We start from the raw sequence: 21,694 nt of genomic DNA on the forward strand, positions 1-21,694 counted from the left end.
TTTCATGAAACCAATGAGACACCTGAAATACCTTGCCAGTAGAATCAACAACACTCATCAAGGGGTTAGGCCTGAGTAAATAAGTAGATTCCAGGATGACTGAAAAGGGACAGTTGCCATTTACTGAGATGGAAAGAACACCAAAGGAAGATATGTAGGGGTGAATATAGGAGATTGGCTTTGGATATCTGGACATCTGGACTTTTGCATTGCCTATAAAACATCTAAAGGGAGAGGGAATTAAGCAGTTGGATATAAAAGTATACCATTCAGGGAAAAGATCCAAGCTGAAGATATATATTGGAGTTACAGGTGGAATACAGGTGGTATTTAAATCCGTAAGAATTTAGTATATCAAGGATATGAGTTTATATAAAACAAAAAGAGATCCAAAAATTGAGGCATGGTGATTTTTAACAGGTCAGAGATTTATAACAACTAGCAAAAGATATCAAGCAGAGTCCAGTGAGGAAGAAGGAAAACCAGAAAAGCATGGTGACATGTTAGCTAAGTTGGAGGTTGGAGAGATGATTCAAGGAGAAAGAAGTGATTAACTGGTTAATATTCTGGCACTAGATCAAGAAGTATGAGGATTGAGAATGGGCCCCTGGATCGAGCATGAAAAAGCTCAATGGATACCTTAATAATAGGTTTTATAGAGCAGTAAAGGTAAAAACCAACTGGAAGAGTTTGTGACAGAATGAGAGGAAAATAATTAGGCACAGCAAATATAATCAATTCTTTTGTGAAGTTTATTTATTAAGGGGGGGGAGGGGCAGAGAAATGATGCAGTGGCCAGAAGAATTTATAAGGTCAGGATGATTTTTTTAAGATAAGAATTATTTTCCACCACAGAAATAAAAAGCTTACTTTTCTTTTTTCCCTGGCACCCACCAGAACAAAAGAAAAGCAATCCATTTGCTGTTATACACACACACACACACACACACACACACACACATACATATACATATGTATTAAGAATATAATATATATCTTATTATCTCCCTTTCTGGAACAGTGAACATTAAGATGTTTGAGTTTACACTTATAAATTTTAGGCTAATTAGAGAAACATGGAAATTGACAATTGACCCATATCCTATGCCATGTTGAGATCAGTCTCTACAATGCTACCAACATAAAAGGATTGTGCTGCTTTAATAACTAAAAACTCCAAACTTCCCTTGCTATATACATGATGTAGGCGAATGTAAACATGCTAAATGTTTTTAAGGACATGCATAATTTGACCACCTCACTACTTTTCTGTTTCTCATCACCATCACTGATCCCCTCAAACCTCCAGTTCGGCCTCCAGTCTCCTGTTACCGTAGGGTCCATGCCATTTCACAGCATGGTACCCTTGATTCTTGACATTTCTCCCTTTCTTTTCAAAGGATCTGTTTCTACTCAGTCTTTCAGACTGAACTCAGAAGTTGACACCTATTTGAAACCCTCCCCAAGAATTCCAAACAGAATTCAATTTTTTGTTCCCAAGCATTTTGCCTACATTTCTACTGCAACCCTTTTCTTGTGTACTCTAACTTCAATGTAAAGATCAGGGGCCATATATTACTCACCAAGGTCTAAAACAGTGCCTGGTACTTACTAGAAACTCATACACATGTTGAGTGAGTGAACTAACAAATGATTAAAAATTGATGCAAGCAGGGGCTCCTTGAAAATAATATCTAGCTATCCTAAATTCCTTTTTATTTTTTTCCCAGAGGAGCAGGGGAATTACAAAATTAAGCTGATGCCATACATGGTTTCTGAAGACATGCAAAAGTTTGCCTCATAGTTTTGGAAAAAAGAGCAAGATGTATACTTTTCCAGGTTAGATAATAAAACTGATCATGTAAGAGAAACCTGGCTTTATATTCAGTTGAAGAAAGTTTGTTTCCAAATGAACCAACTTTCACCTGCTTTCAAGTTTTATGTAACAGGGGTCTGGATAAAATATGATTCAGATATAAGGACACGCAGATTGACTGTAATTCCATAAATACAGAATTCTGTTCAGTTGATCCAGGTTAACCTGTAACAGTTTTCTATTCTCAAAAATGACTTAATATAGACTTCTCCATGACTTAGATGAAAATACAGATGACCACAGTTCATGTTATTTTTGAATTAAGTCAATCCTGGAAAGAGGGCTAAAACATTGGATTTGACAGGATCTCAGTAGGTTAAAAAGATGTGTCCAAATGGACAAGATGAGATTTAATGGGGGTAAGTACAGGGTCCTGACTGAGGTTAAAATAAAAATCAATTGTGACCCACAGCATGGGAGAACTCACTTGTGTGAAAAAGATACAGGACTAGAAGGAAAAAAGTGGCAAAATCACATGAAATTTTGTATCCTTTAATAGAAATATAGTGTCCACTATAAGTGAGGTCATTATCCCCCAATCAAGTTTTACTATGCATTGGTCTATAATTTCTAGATCTATGTATTTTTTTCCCTAGACCTATGTCTTATATCTAAAGAGACATTTAACAAACTGATTTTTAGCCAAAGAACAGTGATCAGTATGAACTACAGCTTGGCCATAATAGTAGCTAGCTAATATTTATTGAGTATATGCCCTATGCTGGTGCTTGAATTCATTTTCTCACTTAGTCTTCACACAATTCTGACCAGGTGGATCTTGGAATGGCTTCTGTAGAGCACTGAGACCCCCTTCAGGATGGAAGCACCCATTCCCAATGTGAGATATGTTGCCTGCCAGCTTACAGCAGAGTCCCTCCCCTAAAAGTGCTCAGGAGAAGGTGACTTTATCAGAAAAACCCATCACCTAATGAGGCAAATGGGAGCTCATCATATTAAGATTTAATATGAAAAAGTTTACAGCTAAGAGTTAACTACAACAAAGAGGAAATGAAGTAAGAAAGTTAAAATTATGAATGAAATCATTTGATAATGTTTAAATGTTAGATTAAAAGTCTTTGGACAAAAACTTTAAAAAACACACATATACATATATAGACTGCCTTGTCAGATCATGATCTATTAGAAGTAGAAAACTATAAGGAAGGAATGATAATTGTTAACTATATGGTTGCAATTTGATTTACCTTTATGTGTTCTACATTTTTAATTTGCTCCAAGACAGGTATTTAAATTGAAAAAGAAATATGTTTTCTAGCTAGAAAAAAAGATTATCACCCTAAGAAGTGCACTTGAAAAAAAAATTCATGAAGAAGTCTTTTTAAAAAAACTCTCTGTCCCTGTCTTCATCTAATTGTATTTGTATTTGGTATTTCAATAAAGAGTTAATTTAACAAAATTGGTTATCAAACACATATGAGAAATATCTGATATTTCCCATATAATTGTAGTTTTCTAAAGATAGAAGTGAAAAATCCAGCTCACGAATATAAGTGGTGTTTATATGCCAATTTCCATACACTGCTATACCATACACTTCTATATCCTGCCAAATAAAGACTACACCACCATTGTTAAGAACAGTACTATCATCATACTTATTAATTATACTCATTATTATATTTAAAAAAGGTGTCTAAATAAATTACTGTATTTTAGAGTAAAAAATATACCTTCATATTAGAAAACAGAAGTTGTCTGTGAATCAATGATTATTTAATATGCAAAAATTCTTTTTAATATTTTAAAGCCATTTATAAGATCACATATAGAAATTATGTATGCACACACATAACAGATTGGATTTTTTTTTATCAAGAATGCTATCTATATTCACAAGTTATGTTGCTTTTCTTAAGCTACTATATCTTAGGTGTATTTGTTTATTGGCCTTAGTTTCCTTTTTTTTTTTTTTTTTTTTAAGTAGGCTCCATGCCAGTGTGGAGTCTAATGCAAGGCTTGAACTCACAACCCCAAGATCAAGAGTTGATTTCAACCGACTGAGCCACTCAGGTGCCCTTATTCTTTTTTAAAAACGTAATTTCATATCTATAGAAAATTTGTAAGTAGTGCACAGAACTTATCTTTTTAATGTGAGCCATTCAGAGTAAGTTGACATGGTGCCAACTTTAGTGTGTATTTACTATAACAAAACACTCTCCTACATAAGCTCTAGAAAACAATTAAATTACTATCTAATCCAAAGATTACAATCGAATTTCATCTATCATCCAGTAATGTCCTTTATAACAAAAGATGCAGGCATGGCATTTATTTGTTATATTTATCTTCACTGTCCTTTAATATAGAAAGTTTCCTTAATCATTCCTTTGCACGGCTTTGACACTTTGAAGGCTGGTTATATTGTAGATAGTACCTCAATTTGGATTTGTCTTCTTTCCTCATACTAGATTCTGATTATGCATTTTTGGCAGGAAAATTACAATTGTTATTCTGTGTTCTTCTCGTTGCCTATTTCTGGTAGCACCCACGTTTAATTTTCTCATTAATGGAGATGTTAATTTTGATCACTTAATTAAAGTAGGAGCTGGTAAGCTTACAACTATAATGTTGCTATTTTTCCCTGGTAATTAAAAAATAATTTGGACGTAGGCACTTTTAAGAGTATTTCCATTTATTTATTTATTTATTTTTATTTTGTCATCTAACTTGCTAAATTTTTTCTCAACATATACCTGCATTAGCAACCACTGATGCCCCTCAGGTGAATTCATTTGTATTATGGTATTTGTTAAAAATGGCTGATGGATGTTTTTGACATGTGTCTTTATTTTTATTTTCTTTTCCGCCCAGCACAACACATTGTTCCAGGCTTACCTTGTACTTTCTTTGTCCTACTCCTAGAATCAGCCACTTTTACAAGAAACCCTGGCTACTTTTAATAAGGAACAGAATTAGAAACCAAGACATGGTTGCCAGCCGTATATGCTCTTTGCTGTTGAGATGTTGGGAGCTCCCAAGTGCTCTCAGCGGATAGAGCTAGCTCAGAAATAGTTTTCTTTTCTTTTTATTTTTAATTTCAAGTTTTTATTTAAATTTTAGTTAGTTACCACACATAGTAAAATTGGTTTCAGGTGTAGCATTTAGTGACTCATCACTTACATATACAGAAATCATTTTCTGAGTAAGATTCCTAACAAGAAGTTCCTTGTAGAAATGGCTGAATACACACAAACACACACCTTAACTTATTTTCTTCTTTCTATATCTATCTGCATACATTAAAACCAGATTTAACACCAGTAACTCCAATACCCAACCATTACCCCAGGGTCATTCTAGTTTTTGTACTTTTATATAATCATGGATGTTACCCCTACGTTTGTAGAAATGAATCATCCATCACTGCCCCCACCACTTTACTTGGACCCCTCCTTACACTGATTAGGTTCCAACACTCTTCTCCGGGTTGCTATTTCTGTCTTGGCACATGCAAATCCTTCTCACCTGCCTAGACGCTAACACCTCACACTAGATCATTGAACCCCCTCTAGTCTATTAACTCTGCTGAGGGTCTGACCCCTTATGGTAGGCTTCTGTGCCCCCACCTGCATACAGATGTCTCCTTCGCTCAGATGTAAGCCTTAATTATAAAGGTGTTAAAAAGGGAAGAAAAGAAGGAAAAGAAAAAGGAAAAAGAGATTTTTGAAATGAAGTTAAAAAGGGAGCTTTTTCCTGTATTTTTCTCTGAATATAGAGCACGTAATTTCACATGCAATTGTCACTGTTTTAATTTATTGCCCTTTTAAATCAAAGTAATCTGTTACAGTATAAAATACCACAAGCTGGGGCGCCTTGGTGGCTCAGTCGTTAAGTGTCCGCCTTCTGTGGGATCGAGCCCCGCATAGGGCTCCCTGCTCAGCGGGAAGCCTGCTTCTCCCTCTCCCACTACCCCCTGCTTGTGTTCCCTCTCTCGCTGTCTCTCTCTCCGTGAAATAAAAAGAATCTAAAAAAAATAAAATACCACATGCCAAATGATCTGGACCTTTTACTAGGTCGGATAGGCCAATGAGATATTGAGCTGTGATACTGACATCTATTTTGAAATATTTAAATTTCTACATAACATTTCTCTTACATTTTACTTAAAATCACCTTGCACTTTCATTGTTCAAATCCTTCAGGAAAGACTAAATTTTATAAGCATTAATTAAAGAGTTCCCATCAAAGGAAGAATGTTTATAAATGCTGATGTTTAAACGTATGTTTCCCATCTAAGGCTCAGGGTCTAATTTATTTTTATATCTCTGTTACAATTTCAGTTGAAACTACCTCTTCTGAAACAAATTTTAGGTATGTATTTGTCACAAAATTTTGAAGTATTAGAAAAGCTGCAGTATTCAAGAAGTATTTCCAATAACATTTTAGCTCTTAGCTTGAGTGAACATTTTCTATTTTTTTTGTGGTTAGGTTGAGGGAAACTCATTAAGTTAATATCTTCATTAGAAGGATAGGTATCAAACATATTTTTCAATGAAAAATGTTACAGTAAGAAATGTGAGCTATGCAGGTATACAGATATTAAATATTTCCTGAGAATTTTTTTTAATATTTTTTATTTATTTATTTGACAGAGAGAGAGAGACAGTGAGAGAGGGAATACAAGGAGGGGTAAGTAGAAGAGAGAGAAGCAGGCTTCCCGCAGATTAGGGAGCCCGATGTAGGGCTCAATCCCAGGACCCTGGGATCATGACCTGAGCCAAAGGCAGATGCTTAATGATTGAACCACCCAGGTGCCCCATTTCCTGAGAATTTAATAAGATATCAAAATCTCATGAATATAACATTCTATTCTTCATATTTTTTTCTAGAATTACAAGCACTTGAAAATTTTTTAAAAATCTGGTCATTAACAAGTGTACCTAATAGATACAAACTTACATTATTTGTAAGAAAGTAATATAAAATATATATTAGTATTAATACAATTGCATATACATATATTGATCACATATTTAGTTATTATTTATTAAAAAGTTCATACTAATTACAAGAAACTTTGCCTAATTTCCTGAGGCTTGGAATTAATGTAAGTAATGAATGCTTCTGATCAGTACAGATCATGCTCACTTCAATTTATTATCAATGAATTTTGATATGACTCAGCACATTTCATTTTCCTAGAATTTAATTGCTTATGTAATGGTTTATTCATATGCCTAAATGTGGAGAGTCTACTTCCTATGATTGTCATTGAGATTAATTTTCTAAATCACCTCATGGTAGGTGATAAATATTCATTATTTCCTTTCTTCCTTAATCCCTCCCTCCTTCATTTTCTTCCTCAATTCCCTCTAATCTCAATATTTTCCTTCCTCCTTTCTTCCCTAAAGCCCTTTCGCACAATCCCTTCTCTAGTGTAGCACAACTTGAAGTGGAGAGAAACAGATTTCAGGTACATAATAATTTGAGTATTATTCGCTTTGTAAACTTGTAAATTTCCTTTGGTCTTTACAACTAATGACATGATTTACATACCAATAGAAGTAAATATATTTCGTGACTTAAATTATGGTTATATACTAGAATTCTACTTATAAAACATTTAAAAATATTTTCATGGAAGCTACTTATTCTATTAAAACATAACATTACAATATATATATGTGTGTTATATATAACTTACTTATATAACTAAAAACATAACTGGATTTCTAGTTAAAATGAATTGTATCTACATGTTACTATTTAGATATCTTTAAGCTTTTGGGGAACAACTAGAATGCTTTCATATACAAAATGCAACAGCCTTCAGTGCAACTTATATAACTCTAAATTTTCTATTTACCTTAAAAATAAGCTTATTATTTGTACTTTCAAGTTTAGGATTTTAAAATATATTAATTTTAGTTTATTTTCTCTCAAGATGACTTTTAAACTTTTTTGATAGGATTCCTACTTAGCATAAAATATAATTTGCTTTCCTAAGATATACCTTTTCTACTTCTTTTATAGATAGCTCACTTGTAAAGCTGGGGGATCAGAATCAGGGTTTAAAATCAATCCTGATCACTAAATATATTCTAAGTTATCACTATCTATCTGTCAGATGCAACTGTTCTAAATTTTTAAGCACTGGTTCATTCTTCCTAATCATAACCTGTATCATGACTTACTAAAATATAAAGCTATTTGCTTATAGATATATTTTATGAGTTCTTATAAATTACTGTGCTATACTTACCAGCCAAAGCAAGAATATATTCTTGAAATCTTGTTCCTATATGGTTAGTGGCTGTGCAATTATATCGTCCAAAGTCATTCTCAGATGTAGGTGCTATCTAAAATAATCATAATAATAAAAAGTTTAACAATTTTAAAACAATATCATGGCAGTTTTAAAATAAACTCTAGTATACCTACCAACTTCACACATGTTCAATTATTCACAACTCCTAGCCATACTCTTTTTTTTTCCTGTATCAAGTAAGCGTCACATCCTTTTAAGATGTAATACATGAACCTATATTTGCACAGCACTAGGTGAAGTATAGCTTAACTATTAATTTATGCGGTAGACAAATGCCACCATTATTTTATATCTATTGAATAGCAAAATCATTAGATATTTGGTATGTAAAGCTCATAAAGTAGTACACAGTTTGAAACATATATATTCTGCAATTGCTGCAGACATGAACTTTTTAGCCTAAAGTCAAGCAGATTTAAAGTTCACGAAAGGCCGGAAATACATTAGTTATTTTTCCCTCTCATGATTTTATTGAATATAAAATATTAACGAAGGATGAGGACTCATTCTAAAAACAACAACAACAACAACAACAACAAAACCTTCCCATTTTGCAAGAAAATGTTGCCCTTGTGTAGCAATCCCTGTAGACAGGCACATTATCTTGATGGTTAATAATAGTATCTTGCCTCTGTTTCTGTTGAATTCCTATAATTCTTTTTCAGTTTAGGTGGAAAATAGCTGACCTCAGTCCTTACGCATTTGAAATCTGTAATTAAGTTAACCTTTCAGGAATCTATTGCTGAATGTTGGGGCCAACTCTGTAATTCTAATGTACCAAAATTCTGAAGTATCAATGCAGAAAAGAGATTTGATGATAGTAATAGATACAATTTTCAATCCCAGTAACTATTATTAAGAGAGAATATGCTTACAACAAGTTGCTGTTAATTTCAATTCTATTCCAAAAGGGGGAAAATGATTTTGTGGTAATGGGAGGCCATTAACTAAAAGTGCAATTTTGAGGTCCATTGAAGATGGTAATTCTGAAAAAGCACAAAAAAGCTGTGTCACTCATTCTCTGGTTAGCTGTCTATCTAGAAATAGATCATAAGTTTAAGGATTAGAGGCTTTAACCATTCTTACATAAGTACTCCTGAGTGATTAAAACATTCATTCTTCTCACATTCAGATTTTAATAAACCAGGGTAATTTACCTTGAAAATAATTCTACTAGTGAGAAAGGAATCTGCCCCCCAAATTTCTACATTTTACAGGCAGAGGAGAGTTATTTGTATAGTCCATAGGGAACAATGTGCACTGAATTGATAAAAGGCAGACAGGATGGCCGTGACAAAGAATCAGGACTATTGTGCAGCCCCTCAATATTAAAAAAGTAATTTAATATAGCCAGTTCATTGGAACAACTTTTAAAAGGCTCAATTCAGGTTTTTTTTTTTTATTTATTTGTTTGTTTTCTGTTCTTGGGAGTTCACCTATTAAAAGATAAAAGTTTTACAGTTTTATCTGAAATAATTTCTTTATCATGTTGTATGATTAACAAATACAGAAGACACCCCTAGTAGCACAGATTATTAAAAAAAACAAAAACAAAAAAAACAACCCACAGACTTCGATATAACCTGGCCAAATCATGTGCCCTGCAGCATATTTCATGTGTTCTAGGAAAGCAATATGAATACAACGTGCAATAGTGGCTTTATGCCCAATCCCAGCACAATGATATGACAGGTAATTTTATAAAAAAATAAATTATTATACAACAAATGTATATTCTAAAGCTTTAATTTAAAAATATTTAAATGTTTAAAATATACCAATTATTGCTGATATTTACCCAGGAAGTGCTAGAAACATCTACATATGACACCAATTTTTCACATTTTAATATGCAGTTAAAATAATTCAAGATTACTTAAGATATTGGGCTTTAATAGTACATAACAGATCAACAAATATAATTTTGAACATCAAAATATGAGCTGGGAGTACAATGTTTTTTTGTTTTAAAGATTTTATTTATTTATTTGACAGAGAGAGACACAGAGAGAGAGGGAACATAAGCAGGGGGAGTGGGAGAGGGAGAAGCAGGCTTCCCACTGAGCAGGGAGCCCGATGTGGGACTCTATCCCAGGACACTGGGATCATGACCTGAGCTGAAGGCAGACAGTTAACAACTGAGCCACCCAGGCACCCTGGGAGTACAATGTTAATAAAAGAGTTCACAAGTCTTTTTCCTAAACTTTCCTAAACTTCATTTCCTCTTTCTATGTGTTCCTCTGTGTCAATTCATCAATAGTCCTAATAAAGTTACAAAGAAACCAATTTAATAAATTGAAACAGATTTAGACACCACCCATCTCAAGGTGTTTAAATCCTTTGGAATGGGTGGTGTGCACAGATGTTTGCCTTACTAATATTTTATAATATATGTATTTGTTGGGCATATAAGTGATAATTAAAGCCTTTCTGCCCTAGGTCTAGAAAATCAATACAAAAAAATAGTTCCTTTTAGAGTCCTACCTTTTCATCTTTTTTGGCTATATTAATAAGTAAATAATAAAAAACAAAACTAAAAAAGAAACAGATTAAGACACTTGTTTAATTAGCATAGAGTCAGTTATCCAAATATTTGGGGAAGTGATGGCTAAATCCTTCTATCAACCAAATATTTCATGAAGTCCAATTACCAGGTCGAAAAGAATATGGCACCAATGAGAATACCTTTAGGTTAATGCATTATGAGTATCAGATGTTATTTTAAAACATATATTTTTAAAATGTATGTAAATTGAATTACAGGGAAAAACAGCATCCTTTCAGCTATATAAGGCTATTTGAGAAAGATTCCCAATTGTACTGAAAGCATGATAAACTGGAAGTGTTCATGATTTTGATCATAGACACACAAACTTTGGGAACTGATACACACACACACACACACACACACACACACAATCTACAATTAATAAATAAAAGGTATTGTATTCAAAAAAGAAGATAGTAGGAAGGGAAAAATGAAGGGGGGGAAATCAGAGGGGGAGACAAACCATGAGAAACTATGGACTCTGAAAAACAAAATGAGGGTTCTAGAGGGGATGCAGATGGGGAGACGGGTTAGCCTGGTGATGGGCATTAAAGAGGGCACGTACTGAATGGAGCACTGGGTGTTATACGCAAACAATGAATCATGGAACACTACATCAAAAACTAATGATGTAATGTATGGTGATTAACATAACATAATAAAATTTAAAAAAATGTAAAATAAAGTAGAAAAATAAAAAAAGGTATTGTATTCAAACAGAATTTAAAGGCCAGGCACTTGTCACTATAAAGACAATTATCTACAATCTTAATTTAAAATATAAAATGAAATGGGGCATTGAACAAGTAAATCTGGTTTATTTAGAAACTTGTAAATACGTACCCACCAAAATGTTATATATGCCAGTCTTAGAAGGAAGGCATAATCTCAGAATCAATAACTAGTATGAATGCTTTGGGCCCTTAACAACTAATGAATTACTCATTACCTCACCCTGTTTTTTCCTGATATAATTGTTTTTTTTCCAAAAAATTTATGAAAAATAATGGCTTTTGCTATACACTCATATTTCTATATAAGAGTGAGATATTAATCATTAATGGGCCATGATCCAAATGCATAATATTTCCTTTTTAAGTAAATACACAAAAAAGATACACAATAAGATTTGTATGTGTATGTATATTATATACTATAAATATATATTATACAAATGTTTTCATATTAACATATTTATATATATATATTCTAAAATAGTAGGTAACTGCTCAAACAGTACAACTTATTCATACGTACATGAAGACTTACCTCTAATATCATCTTTCTCCCTGCACTATATGTCTTTAAATTAGTGGTGTTTTTAGCTGGCAGGACTAATTTCTCTCTTCTCCAGTGGACTGATGCTGGTGGATTAGATTTCACATCACAGGTTATATTGATCGGGTTTCCTTCCCAAGAGTAATAAATTGTTTGGTTTGATATAAACTTTGGAGCATCTATAAAGCAAAATAACGTAACGTTTATGGACCTTTACTTTAAGATAAATAATCACTTGATTAGCATAAACAATAGTAATAACTGCTTGGCTACAGAAAGAAGCCACAGCAATTCTAACTTCATATATTTAATATATGACATCAGAACTCATGAAAATATGTTATTTGATTGTTTCACCAAATAATCTTAAAATTAATACACAAATATTCAAAATTGATCAATTATTAAAATAGGAAACATTAATGCTCAGAGTTAAGTTTGCTTTTAATAATCTGACAAAAAATTATCTATTCAGTTAATTAATAGCTATCTACATATGTGAAATCTGTTTCTGGAACAAACCTCATTATAAAATGTGAGTTTAGGATAACAAAATCAGTGGTCTTATGTCATTTTTAAATTTTGTCTTACTCATATAATTTCTTCTATCAGATATTTTGAAACAGATATAAAATCTAAGTTGAAATGTCAATATCACAATTAAGAATTTTTTCCTGAACTATCATTTCTAGTTTTAATTAAAACAGAGATCCTTTAATATAATCCACAAAGTTGACTTGAAAATTAATCAGTTCCTATGAAGCTCTGTCAATTCTCCGGACCCTACATCAGACCGCTATAAAAATAATTAAGAAAAAACAGACAATATTACTATATTATTTTATTGAAATAACCTAATTGTGAAGACACACAAAATGGTTTTTAGTCTTGCCCCATTCTAGAACTATCATGTAGCACAAATGCCAATCAATCATAACCTCTTTGAGTCTCAATATCTTGACTGTATAATTATTTGAAAGAATTCATCTTTAAAATTTTTACATAAAAGCAAAGTCCTATATTAAACGGTAACTAAAATTTTGCTGGTATTTATATTATTATTGTTATTAATATTAACCATTTAAAAATATCACTTCATAAATTATCAACTTTAGTAATCTAACTTAAATGTTTTGTTTTACTACCCCAATTACTTAAAAATGAGCTATGCCAATTTTGTTTATCAAGAGATTTTATATAAGATACATAAGAATTATAATCTGTAGTACAAATGCACAAGTAATTGAAAAATTCTTGTCCTATATTTGTTTTAGTGTATGTTTATAATGCCAATCTCACACAGAGGTATGAAATATTAATTGAATGTTTTCTATGTAAGACAGTAAGGTTATACATTTTATTCTATCTTATCTTTTCAATAACCTTGTGAGGAAGGTGTTATCCTGTTGTAAGCATGAAGGATCTGGATTAAGAGCTGTCAAGCTTATTCTAGCACTAAGTTGTAGGTCTAGGATGTGAATTTGCGTTGATTTTAACCAGAGACCATTCATTATATATCCATTCAACCCAGGAACAAAATTATATTATTCAGGGCTAGCAACATTTTGGTGATGTGGATCCTATCATACATAATTGAAGTGAATACAATTTGAACAATTCTTCAGGAAGATAAAGAATCTTTAAAAGCTTTATAATTTTGATTCTGCAATCCAGTCTTAGGTATCTTTCCAGAGAAAATAAGTGGAAATATTAAAAGGTTAAGTAAAGGACTTTTAATGCATTGCTACCTTTAAAAAAAAAAGGATCTTATTTATTCATTTGAGAGAGAGAGACAGAGCACAAGCAAGGGGAGAGGCAGAGGGAGAGGGGGAAGTAGGCTCCCTGCTGACCAGGGAGCTAGACGTTGGGCTCGATCAGAGGACCTGGAGATCATAACCTGGGCCGAAGGCAGATGCCCAAACATCTGAGCCACCCAGGCGCCCCTTAATGCATTGCTATCTTAACACAAACTCAGAAGAACTTAATGTCCCTCAAAAGAGAACTGTCTAAGTAATAACACATCTTGGCACTTAGGTGTGCTAAATATTACACAGACATATCTGCCTATGGTTTCCTCTCAGCTTGCAATGTGCCTGTCCTTCCTTTCATCTGGCTGCCTTCAAAACTAAGTTCCACACTTCTTTTTTTTCTTTTTCATTTTTTATTTTTATTGTTATGTTAATCACCATACATTACATCATTAGTTTTTTGATGTAGTGTTCCATGATTCATTGTTTGTGCATAACACCCAGTGCTCCACGCAGAATGTGCCCTCTTTAATACCCATCACCAGGCTAACCCATCCTCCCACCCCCTTCCCCTCTAGAACCCTCAGTTTGTTTTTCAGAGTCCATCATCTCTCATGGTTCATCTCCCCCTCCGATTTACTCCCCTTCATTCTTCCCCTCCTGCTATCTTCTTATTTTTTTTTAACACATATTGCATTATTTGTTTCAGAGGTACAGATCTGTGATTCGACACTATTGCACAATTCACAGCACTCACCATAGCACATACCCTCCCCAATGTCTATCACCCAGCCACCCCATCCCTCCCACCCCCGACCACTCCAGCAACCCTCAGTTTGTTTCCTGAGATTAAGAGTTCCTCATATCAGTGAGGTCATATGATACATGTCTTTCTCTGATTGACTTATTTCACTCAGCATAACACCCTCCAGTTCCATCCACGTCATTGCAAATGGCAATATCTCATTCATTTTGATGGCTGCATAATATTCCATTATATATATATATATATATATATACCCCACTTCTTCTTTACCCATTCATCTGTCGATGGACATCTTGGCCTTTTCCACAGTTTGGCTATTGTGGACATTGCTGCTATAAACACTGGGGTGCATGTACCCCTTCAGATCCCTACATTTGTATCTTTGGGGTAAATGCCCAGTAGTGCAATTGTTGGTTCATATGGTAGCTCTATTTTCAACTTTTTGAGGAACCTCCATACTGTTTTCCAGAGTGGTTGCACCAGCTTGCATTCCCACCAACAGTGTAGGAGGGTTCCCCTTTCTCCGCATCCCTGCCAACATCTGTCGTTTCCTGACTTGTTAATTTTAGCCATTCTGACTGGTGTGAGGTGGTATCTCATTGAGGTTTTGATTTGGATTTCCCTGATGCCGAACGATGTTGAGCACTTTTTCATGTGTCTGTAGGCCATTTGGATGTCTTCTTTGGAAAAATGTCTGTTCATGTCTTCTGCCCATTTCTTGATTGGATTATTTGTTCTTTGGGTGTTGAGTTTGATAAGTTCTTTATAGATTTTGGATACTAGCCCTTTATCTGATATGTCATTTACAAATATTTTCTCCCATTTTGTCGGTTGTCTTTTGGTTTTGTTGACTGTTTCTTTTGTTGTGCAAAAGCTTTTTATCTTGATGAAATCCCAATAGTTCATTTTTGCCCTTGCTTCCCTTGCCGTTGGTAATGTTTCTAGGAAGAAGTTGCTGTGGCTGAGGTCGAAGAGGTTGCTGCCTGAGTTCTCCTTTAGGATTTTGATGGACTCCTGTCTAACATTAGGTCTTTCAACCATTTGGAGTCTATTTTTGTGTGTGGTGTAAGGAAATAGTCCAGTTTCATTCTTCTGCATGTGGCTGCCCAATTTCCCAACACCCTTTGTTGAAGAGACTGTGTTTTTTCCATTGGACATTCTTTCCTGCTTTGTCAAAGATTAGTTGACCATAGAGTTGAGGGTCCATTTCTGGGCTCTCTATTCTGTTCCATTGATCTATGTGTCTGTTTTTTGTGCCAGTACCATACTGCCTTGATGATGACAGCTTTGTAGTAGAGCTGGAAGTCCGGAATTGTGATGCCGCTAGCTTTGCTTTTTCTTTTTCATCACTCCTCTGGCTATTCGGGGTCTCTTCTGGTTCCATAAAAATATTAGGATTGTTTGTTCCATTTCTTTGAAAAAAGTGGATGGTATTTTGATGGGGATTGCATTGAATGTATAGTTTGCTCTAGGTAGCATTGACATCTTCACAATGTTTGTTCTTCCAATCCATTAGCATGGAATATTTTTCCATTTCTTTGTGTCTTCCTCAGTTTCTTTCATGAGTATTTTACAGTTTTCTGAGTATAGATCCTTTGCCTCTTTGGTTAGATTTATTCCCAGGTATCTTATAGTTTTGGGTGCAATTGTAAATGGGATCGACTCCTTGATTTGTCTCTCTTCTGTCTTGTTGTTGGTATATAGGAATGCCACTGATTTCTGTGCATTGATTTTATATCATGCCACTTTACTGAATTCCTATATGAGTTCTAGCAGTTTTGGGGTGGAGTCTTTTGGGTTTTCCACATAAAGTATCATATCATCTGCAAAGAGTGAGAGTTTGACCTCCTCTTTGCTGATTTGGATGCTTTGATTTCTTTTTATTGTCTGATTGCTATGGGTAGGACTTCTAATACTATATTGAATAGCAGTGGTGATAGTGGACATTCCTGCCGTGTTCCTGACCTTAGGGGGAAAGCTCTCAGCTTTTCCCCATTGAGAATGATATTCGCTGTGGGTTTTTCATAGATGGCTTTTATGATATTGAGGTATGTCCCCTCTATCCCTATACTCTGAAGAGTTTTGATCAAGAAAGGATGCTGTACTTTGTCAAATGCTTTTTCTGCATCTATTGAGAGGATCATATGATTCTTGTTCTTTCTTTTGTTAATATATTGTAACACGTTTACCATGTTAATGGACACCAAAGAAAGCTGGGGTGGCAATCCTTATATGAAACAAATTAGATTTTAAAGCAAAGACTGTAATAAGAGATGAGGAAGGACACTATATCCTACTTAAAGGGTCTATCCAACAAGAAGATCTAACAATTGTAAATATCTATGCGCCTAACATGGGAGCAGACAATTATATAAGGCAATTAATAACAAAAGCAAAGAAACACATTGACAACAATACAATAATAGTGGGGGACTTTAACACCCCCTGACTGAAATGGACAGATCATCTAAGCAAAAGATCAACAAGGAAATAAAGACTTTATACTGACACACTGGACCAAATGGACTTCACAGACATATTCAGAACATTCCATCCCAAAGCAACGGAATACACACTCTTCTCTAGTGCCCATGGAACATTCTCCAGAATCTATCACAACCTAGGTCACAAATCAGGTCTCAACCGGTACCAAAAGATTGGGATTATTCCCTGCATATTTTCAGACCACAATGCTTTGAAACTAGAAATCAATCACAAGAGGAAAGTCGGAAAGAACTCAAATACATGGAGGCTAAAGAGCATCCTACTAAAGAAGGAATGGGTCAACCAGGAAATTAAAGAAGAATTAAAAAAAAAATCATGGGAACCAATGAAAATGAAAACACAACTGTTCAAAATCTTTGGGATGCAGCAAAGGCAGTCCTAAGAGGAAAGTATATAGCAATACAAGCCTTTCTCAAGAAACAAGAAAGGTCTCAAATACACAACCTAACCCTACACCTAAAGGAACTGGAGGAAAAACAGCAAATAAAGCCTAATCCCAGCAGGAGAAGAGAAATAATAAAGATCAGAGCAAAAATCAATGAACTAGAAACCAAAAGAACAGTAGAACAGATCAACGAAACTAGGAGCTGGTTCTTTGAAAGAATTAACAAGATTGATAAACCCTTGGCCAGACTTATCAAAAAGAAAAGAGAAATGACCCAAATCACAAAATCATGAATGAAAGAGGAGAGATCACAACCAACACCAAAGAAATACAAACAATTACAAGAACATATTATGAGCAACTATACACCAGCAAATTAGATAACCTGGAAGAAATGGATGCATTCCTAGAGATGTATCAACTACCAAAATTGAACCCGGAAGAAATAGAAAACCTGAACAGATGTATAACCACTAAGAAAATTGAAGCAGTCATCAAAAATCTCCCAACAAACAAAAGCCCAGGACCAGATGGCTTCCCAGGGGAATTCTACCAAACATTTAAAGAAGAATTAATACCTATTCTCCTGAAACTGTTCCAAAAAATAGAAATGGAAAGAAAATGTCCAAACTCATTTTATGAGGCCACCATTACCTTGATCCCAAAACCAGACAAAGACCCCATCAAAAAGGAGAATTACAGACCAATGTCCTTGATGAACATGTATGAAAAATTCTCACCAAAATACCAGCCAATAGGATCCAACAGTACATTAAAAGGATTATTCACCATGACCAAGTGGGATTTATCCCTGGGCTGCAAGGTTGGTTCAACATCCACAAATCAATAAGCTCCACACTTCTTAAACACAACCTTTCCATGACCTTCAGTTGTGGGTGAGCTTCTGCACTTTGTGCAGAATCCCACAGATTTTATGTTTTCCCTCAGCATGGTAATAGGCAGTAGAAGGATCTATGTCATTGTTTCTCCACCAAATGATCTGAGTCTCATTAGTTAAGATATGGTCACAATTAGATACCTGATAGCTTACATTGTGTACAATGCTTACTTGGTTCTTAAAAACTGTACATCAAATTCACTTGAAATTAAGCAGTGAATGAACTGTCAATTCAATAGTTCAGTTAAATTGAACAGAAGGTATTTTCAAGGAGAAAAGAAAACAAAAACAAAAACAAAACTGTTTCAAGGCCTGGGAAGATTAAGTGAAAAATCTAAGGACATGTAACTAATTAGGGGTACAACCCTAAGAGAAACCAAACTTCCTGATATTCAGAGTCAAAAGCTAAGATTCAATCTATATCTGTAGCTCTATCTATAAAATATTTTATTACTCTGAATAAATATGAAATATAATCTCTTTAATATTATAATATTCTAAGGAAAGGTTTTTGGATAATTTATTTGCATATAAATATAGCCCAATATGAAAGTCATACATGCTAATGGAACTATTAATAGCTGACTCACAGTCTACTCTGCCCATAATGTGACATCTGCGTGAATATGTTATATTGTTATAATTTAACCATAAACTTAGGGCAAGATTTGATTTTTCTACAAAAGCAAGTAATTGCTGCTAATTGTTTGCCTGATGATCTCAGTAGGAATTTAATTTGGAATCACTGATGTTGAATGTAAACATGCTTACAGGCAATGCATGCCATAGTGAAAGCTGCATTAAAAAAATGTATTTGTGGTGTGAGGCAAGAAAATATTGATAACTTCCATCTACAGTAAAATATAAAGTAAATTCCTCTACATTTTATGCTTCATAGATACCATACCAGGACCAAGGCAGCAATGTTCACCGGCACAAGATTGGCATGTTAACAAAATCCAACAATTAGTGTTGGGTCACTGGTTGAAGAAGGATGTGACTCTGGCAGAGACAACATGTGAAAACTTCAGGCTAAAAACCAGTAGCCGTATTTCATGTTGAGAAATCAAAAACAGTAATTTTCAGAGCATCAGCCTTTTAAAAAAGTAGGCCTTTCACATCATGAAAGGCTTCAAACATTGTGCAGAGGAAATAAACTTTGGCAGTTAACCAAATAGCAGGGGAAGGAGGAGAGAGGAAGACGGCATAAGCAGGACATCAAGTAGTAGAAACGTCTCTCAAGGCATAAGGCATTATATGTCCCCCAAATCCCACTCAAGTCCAACATAAAATAGTCTACAAAACTCAATGATCAGAAATAACTTTATTGGAAGAACATTTTCTCTGAGCCAAGCAGAGGAAAATATCAGAGAAACCTGTCTAGTGACAAGATGAAATATGTCATTCACTCGATGGAAGAGGAGAGGAGTCCTTTCAGAAAGCTTCTGGTCACAATGGGAACCAAGGAAAGTGGCAACAATGCCCTCCTTGACAAAACTTTTGTCAGGATTCTATAAGCCTTTTCTAAGCACTTGGCTTTGTCCTTAGGCCCTTCCCCGGTCTGCTTCTTCCTTTAGTAGAGAGTCTTGCTAAGTCTGTTTAGTGGGAATTGTGCCATTGTATCCGAGTATCTTTGAAATCTGATCAAGTCCTTTATTACCCACCCTTAATGCCCATGTCTGAGCCCTGGTTTTAGCAAGAATTCTGTCAGGCTCGTTTAGCAAGAAGCATATTATAGTGGAAATGTAATAAAGTTTCTCTTAGTAATTTTCCATCCACTGACTTCTATCATTCTGCTCATTGGCTGTAATCCCCACTTGTCCTTGTTGTATTGAGTTGAGTTCAATCTCTCTCTCTCCTATTGCAAGTCTTGACCCCCATTGCAATAGACTTGAATGACGTCCTCCTCCTCATTTTTAAATGTCAGCATAATTTCTCTTTGACAAAAGATAGAGTACACTCTCCAAAAAAGGTAACTAAAGAAAAACTCGTTTCCTTTTGTTTAAAAGAAAAAAAAAAAAAAACAACAACAAAGATCCGAAGGAAATATGACTGTTAAGAATATTAAATTATTTTCTATATTTTGTGTAGTTGAAGTTGTTAGAATTAAACAATTTTTATTTATTTATTTTTCCAACAATTTTTAAAAATCAATCACACGATAAAGAAATTTACCCCATCAGACTTTCACACAGGGAGATATGAAAGATTTATATCCAACTGTGTGTGAATTCACCAAGTTCTCATTATGTGAAGATATCTTTGTATTTATTGTATTTACCTATGAAAAAGTTAAACTTGTAATACTTTCCTGCACATGGTCATTTCAAGTTCTGCAGAACTAGACAGATCTCATGGCATCTAATATATGAAAAGGAACATGAGAGCCATCTATAAATCTTTGTTCTACATACAAGAAACCTCATTCTGGGATATTTGGGAAGGTGGTGGCAGAGCCAACCCATAGTCTTTTGGCTCTTTATGATTGTGTTATGAAACCATACCACTGTGCCAGTTACTCTATTAATAACCAAGTACATTTTCAGAGAGTGGTCTCTGTAGATCATTAATAGTGAAATTAGTGTTTGAAGTGATTATGTCAAGTAATCAAGGAAGTATTTTATCAGTCCTATATGCTGTATTCAAGCAATAAAGGAAACACGCAATACAGTTTAGAAAAAATTTTGATTGAAACAAGTGCACATGTGCACATTCACTTATTTCTCGGTGATGCCAATAAAATGAGATAATTAAAATCATGGCCACTATTCCAATTTCTCTGCTGATGTATGAGAAGCTAAGATGTAAGAAGAAATGTACTCTGGGGCACACCAGTTATTTTCTGCACTAAGGGTTTAATGGTTAGAATCATATTTTAGCAACATATCCTTGAATAAAAGGTGCTTAGACAAAAACACAGGAGAGTTAACCTTACGTTAAGAATTGAAAAATAACAAAACCTGGAGTGGGGAGAAAGAGGAGGAGGGAGAGGGAAGGAGGGTGGGAAGAGAGAAGGGGAAAAGAATAAAAGAAATGAGGAGAAGGATAAGAAGACAATAGAGTATATTTTGCTTTGTTGTAGAACTTACATCTTATAAATATTTCCTCATTTCATCCTGTGTCCCATTCTGGGTTTTGGGGACCAAATGCTGAACATGAAAAGGCAAAGTTCCCCACCTTCTTGAAGTTTTTATGTTCTGTCAAGTTTATTTTATAATTTGAGGTAACTTGAAACAACGCACAGATACACTTCCATCAATTTCAGCATCAAGACACAAAAAGTTAAAATAATAAACTATAAGTTTATTTAAAATTGTAAACAGAGAGAAAAGTTAATCCATTTTTTCAATATCAGAAAGTCAAAGATAATTTCCTAAGCTCCAGTTTGGAAATTTGAATAT

General features: G+C 34.3%; 1 protein-coding gene across 1 annotated transcript in view; it reads right to left on the reverse strand.

Annotated features, from left to right (window-relative positions):
- NCAM2 (neural cell adhesion molecule 2) overlaps positions 1 to 21,694 on the reverse strand; it is a 515,660-nt gene that overhangs the window by 86,806 nt on the left and 407,160 nt on the right. The window contains exons 10-11 of the mRNA XM_028115862.2: positions 11,983 to 12,170; positions 8,100 to 8,196 (exon numbers count right to left, since the gene is read on the reverse strand). Of these exons, the coding sequence (XP_027971663.1) occupies positions 8,100 to 8,196; positions 11,983 to 12,170 (285 nt within the window). The remainder of the gene's footprint in view (positions 1 to 8,099; positions 8,197 to 11,982; positions 12,171 to 21,694) is intronic.

Source organism: Eumetopias jubatus, unplaced genomic scaffold (genome assembly GCF_037043125.1).
Source record: "Eumetopias jubatus isolate StellerSeaLion01/CBP00866 unplaced genomic scaffold, mEumJub1_p1.0 scaffold_1, whole genome shotgun sequence".
NCBI lineage: Eukaryota > Metazoa > Chordata > Mammalia > Carnivora > Otariidae > Eumetopias > Eumetopias jubatus.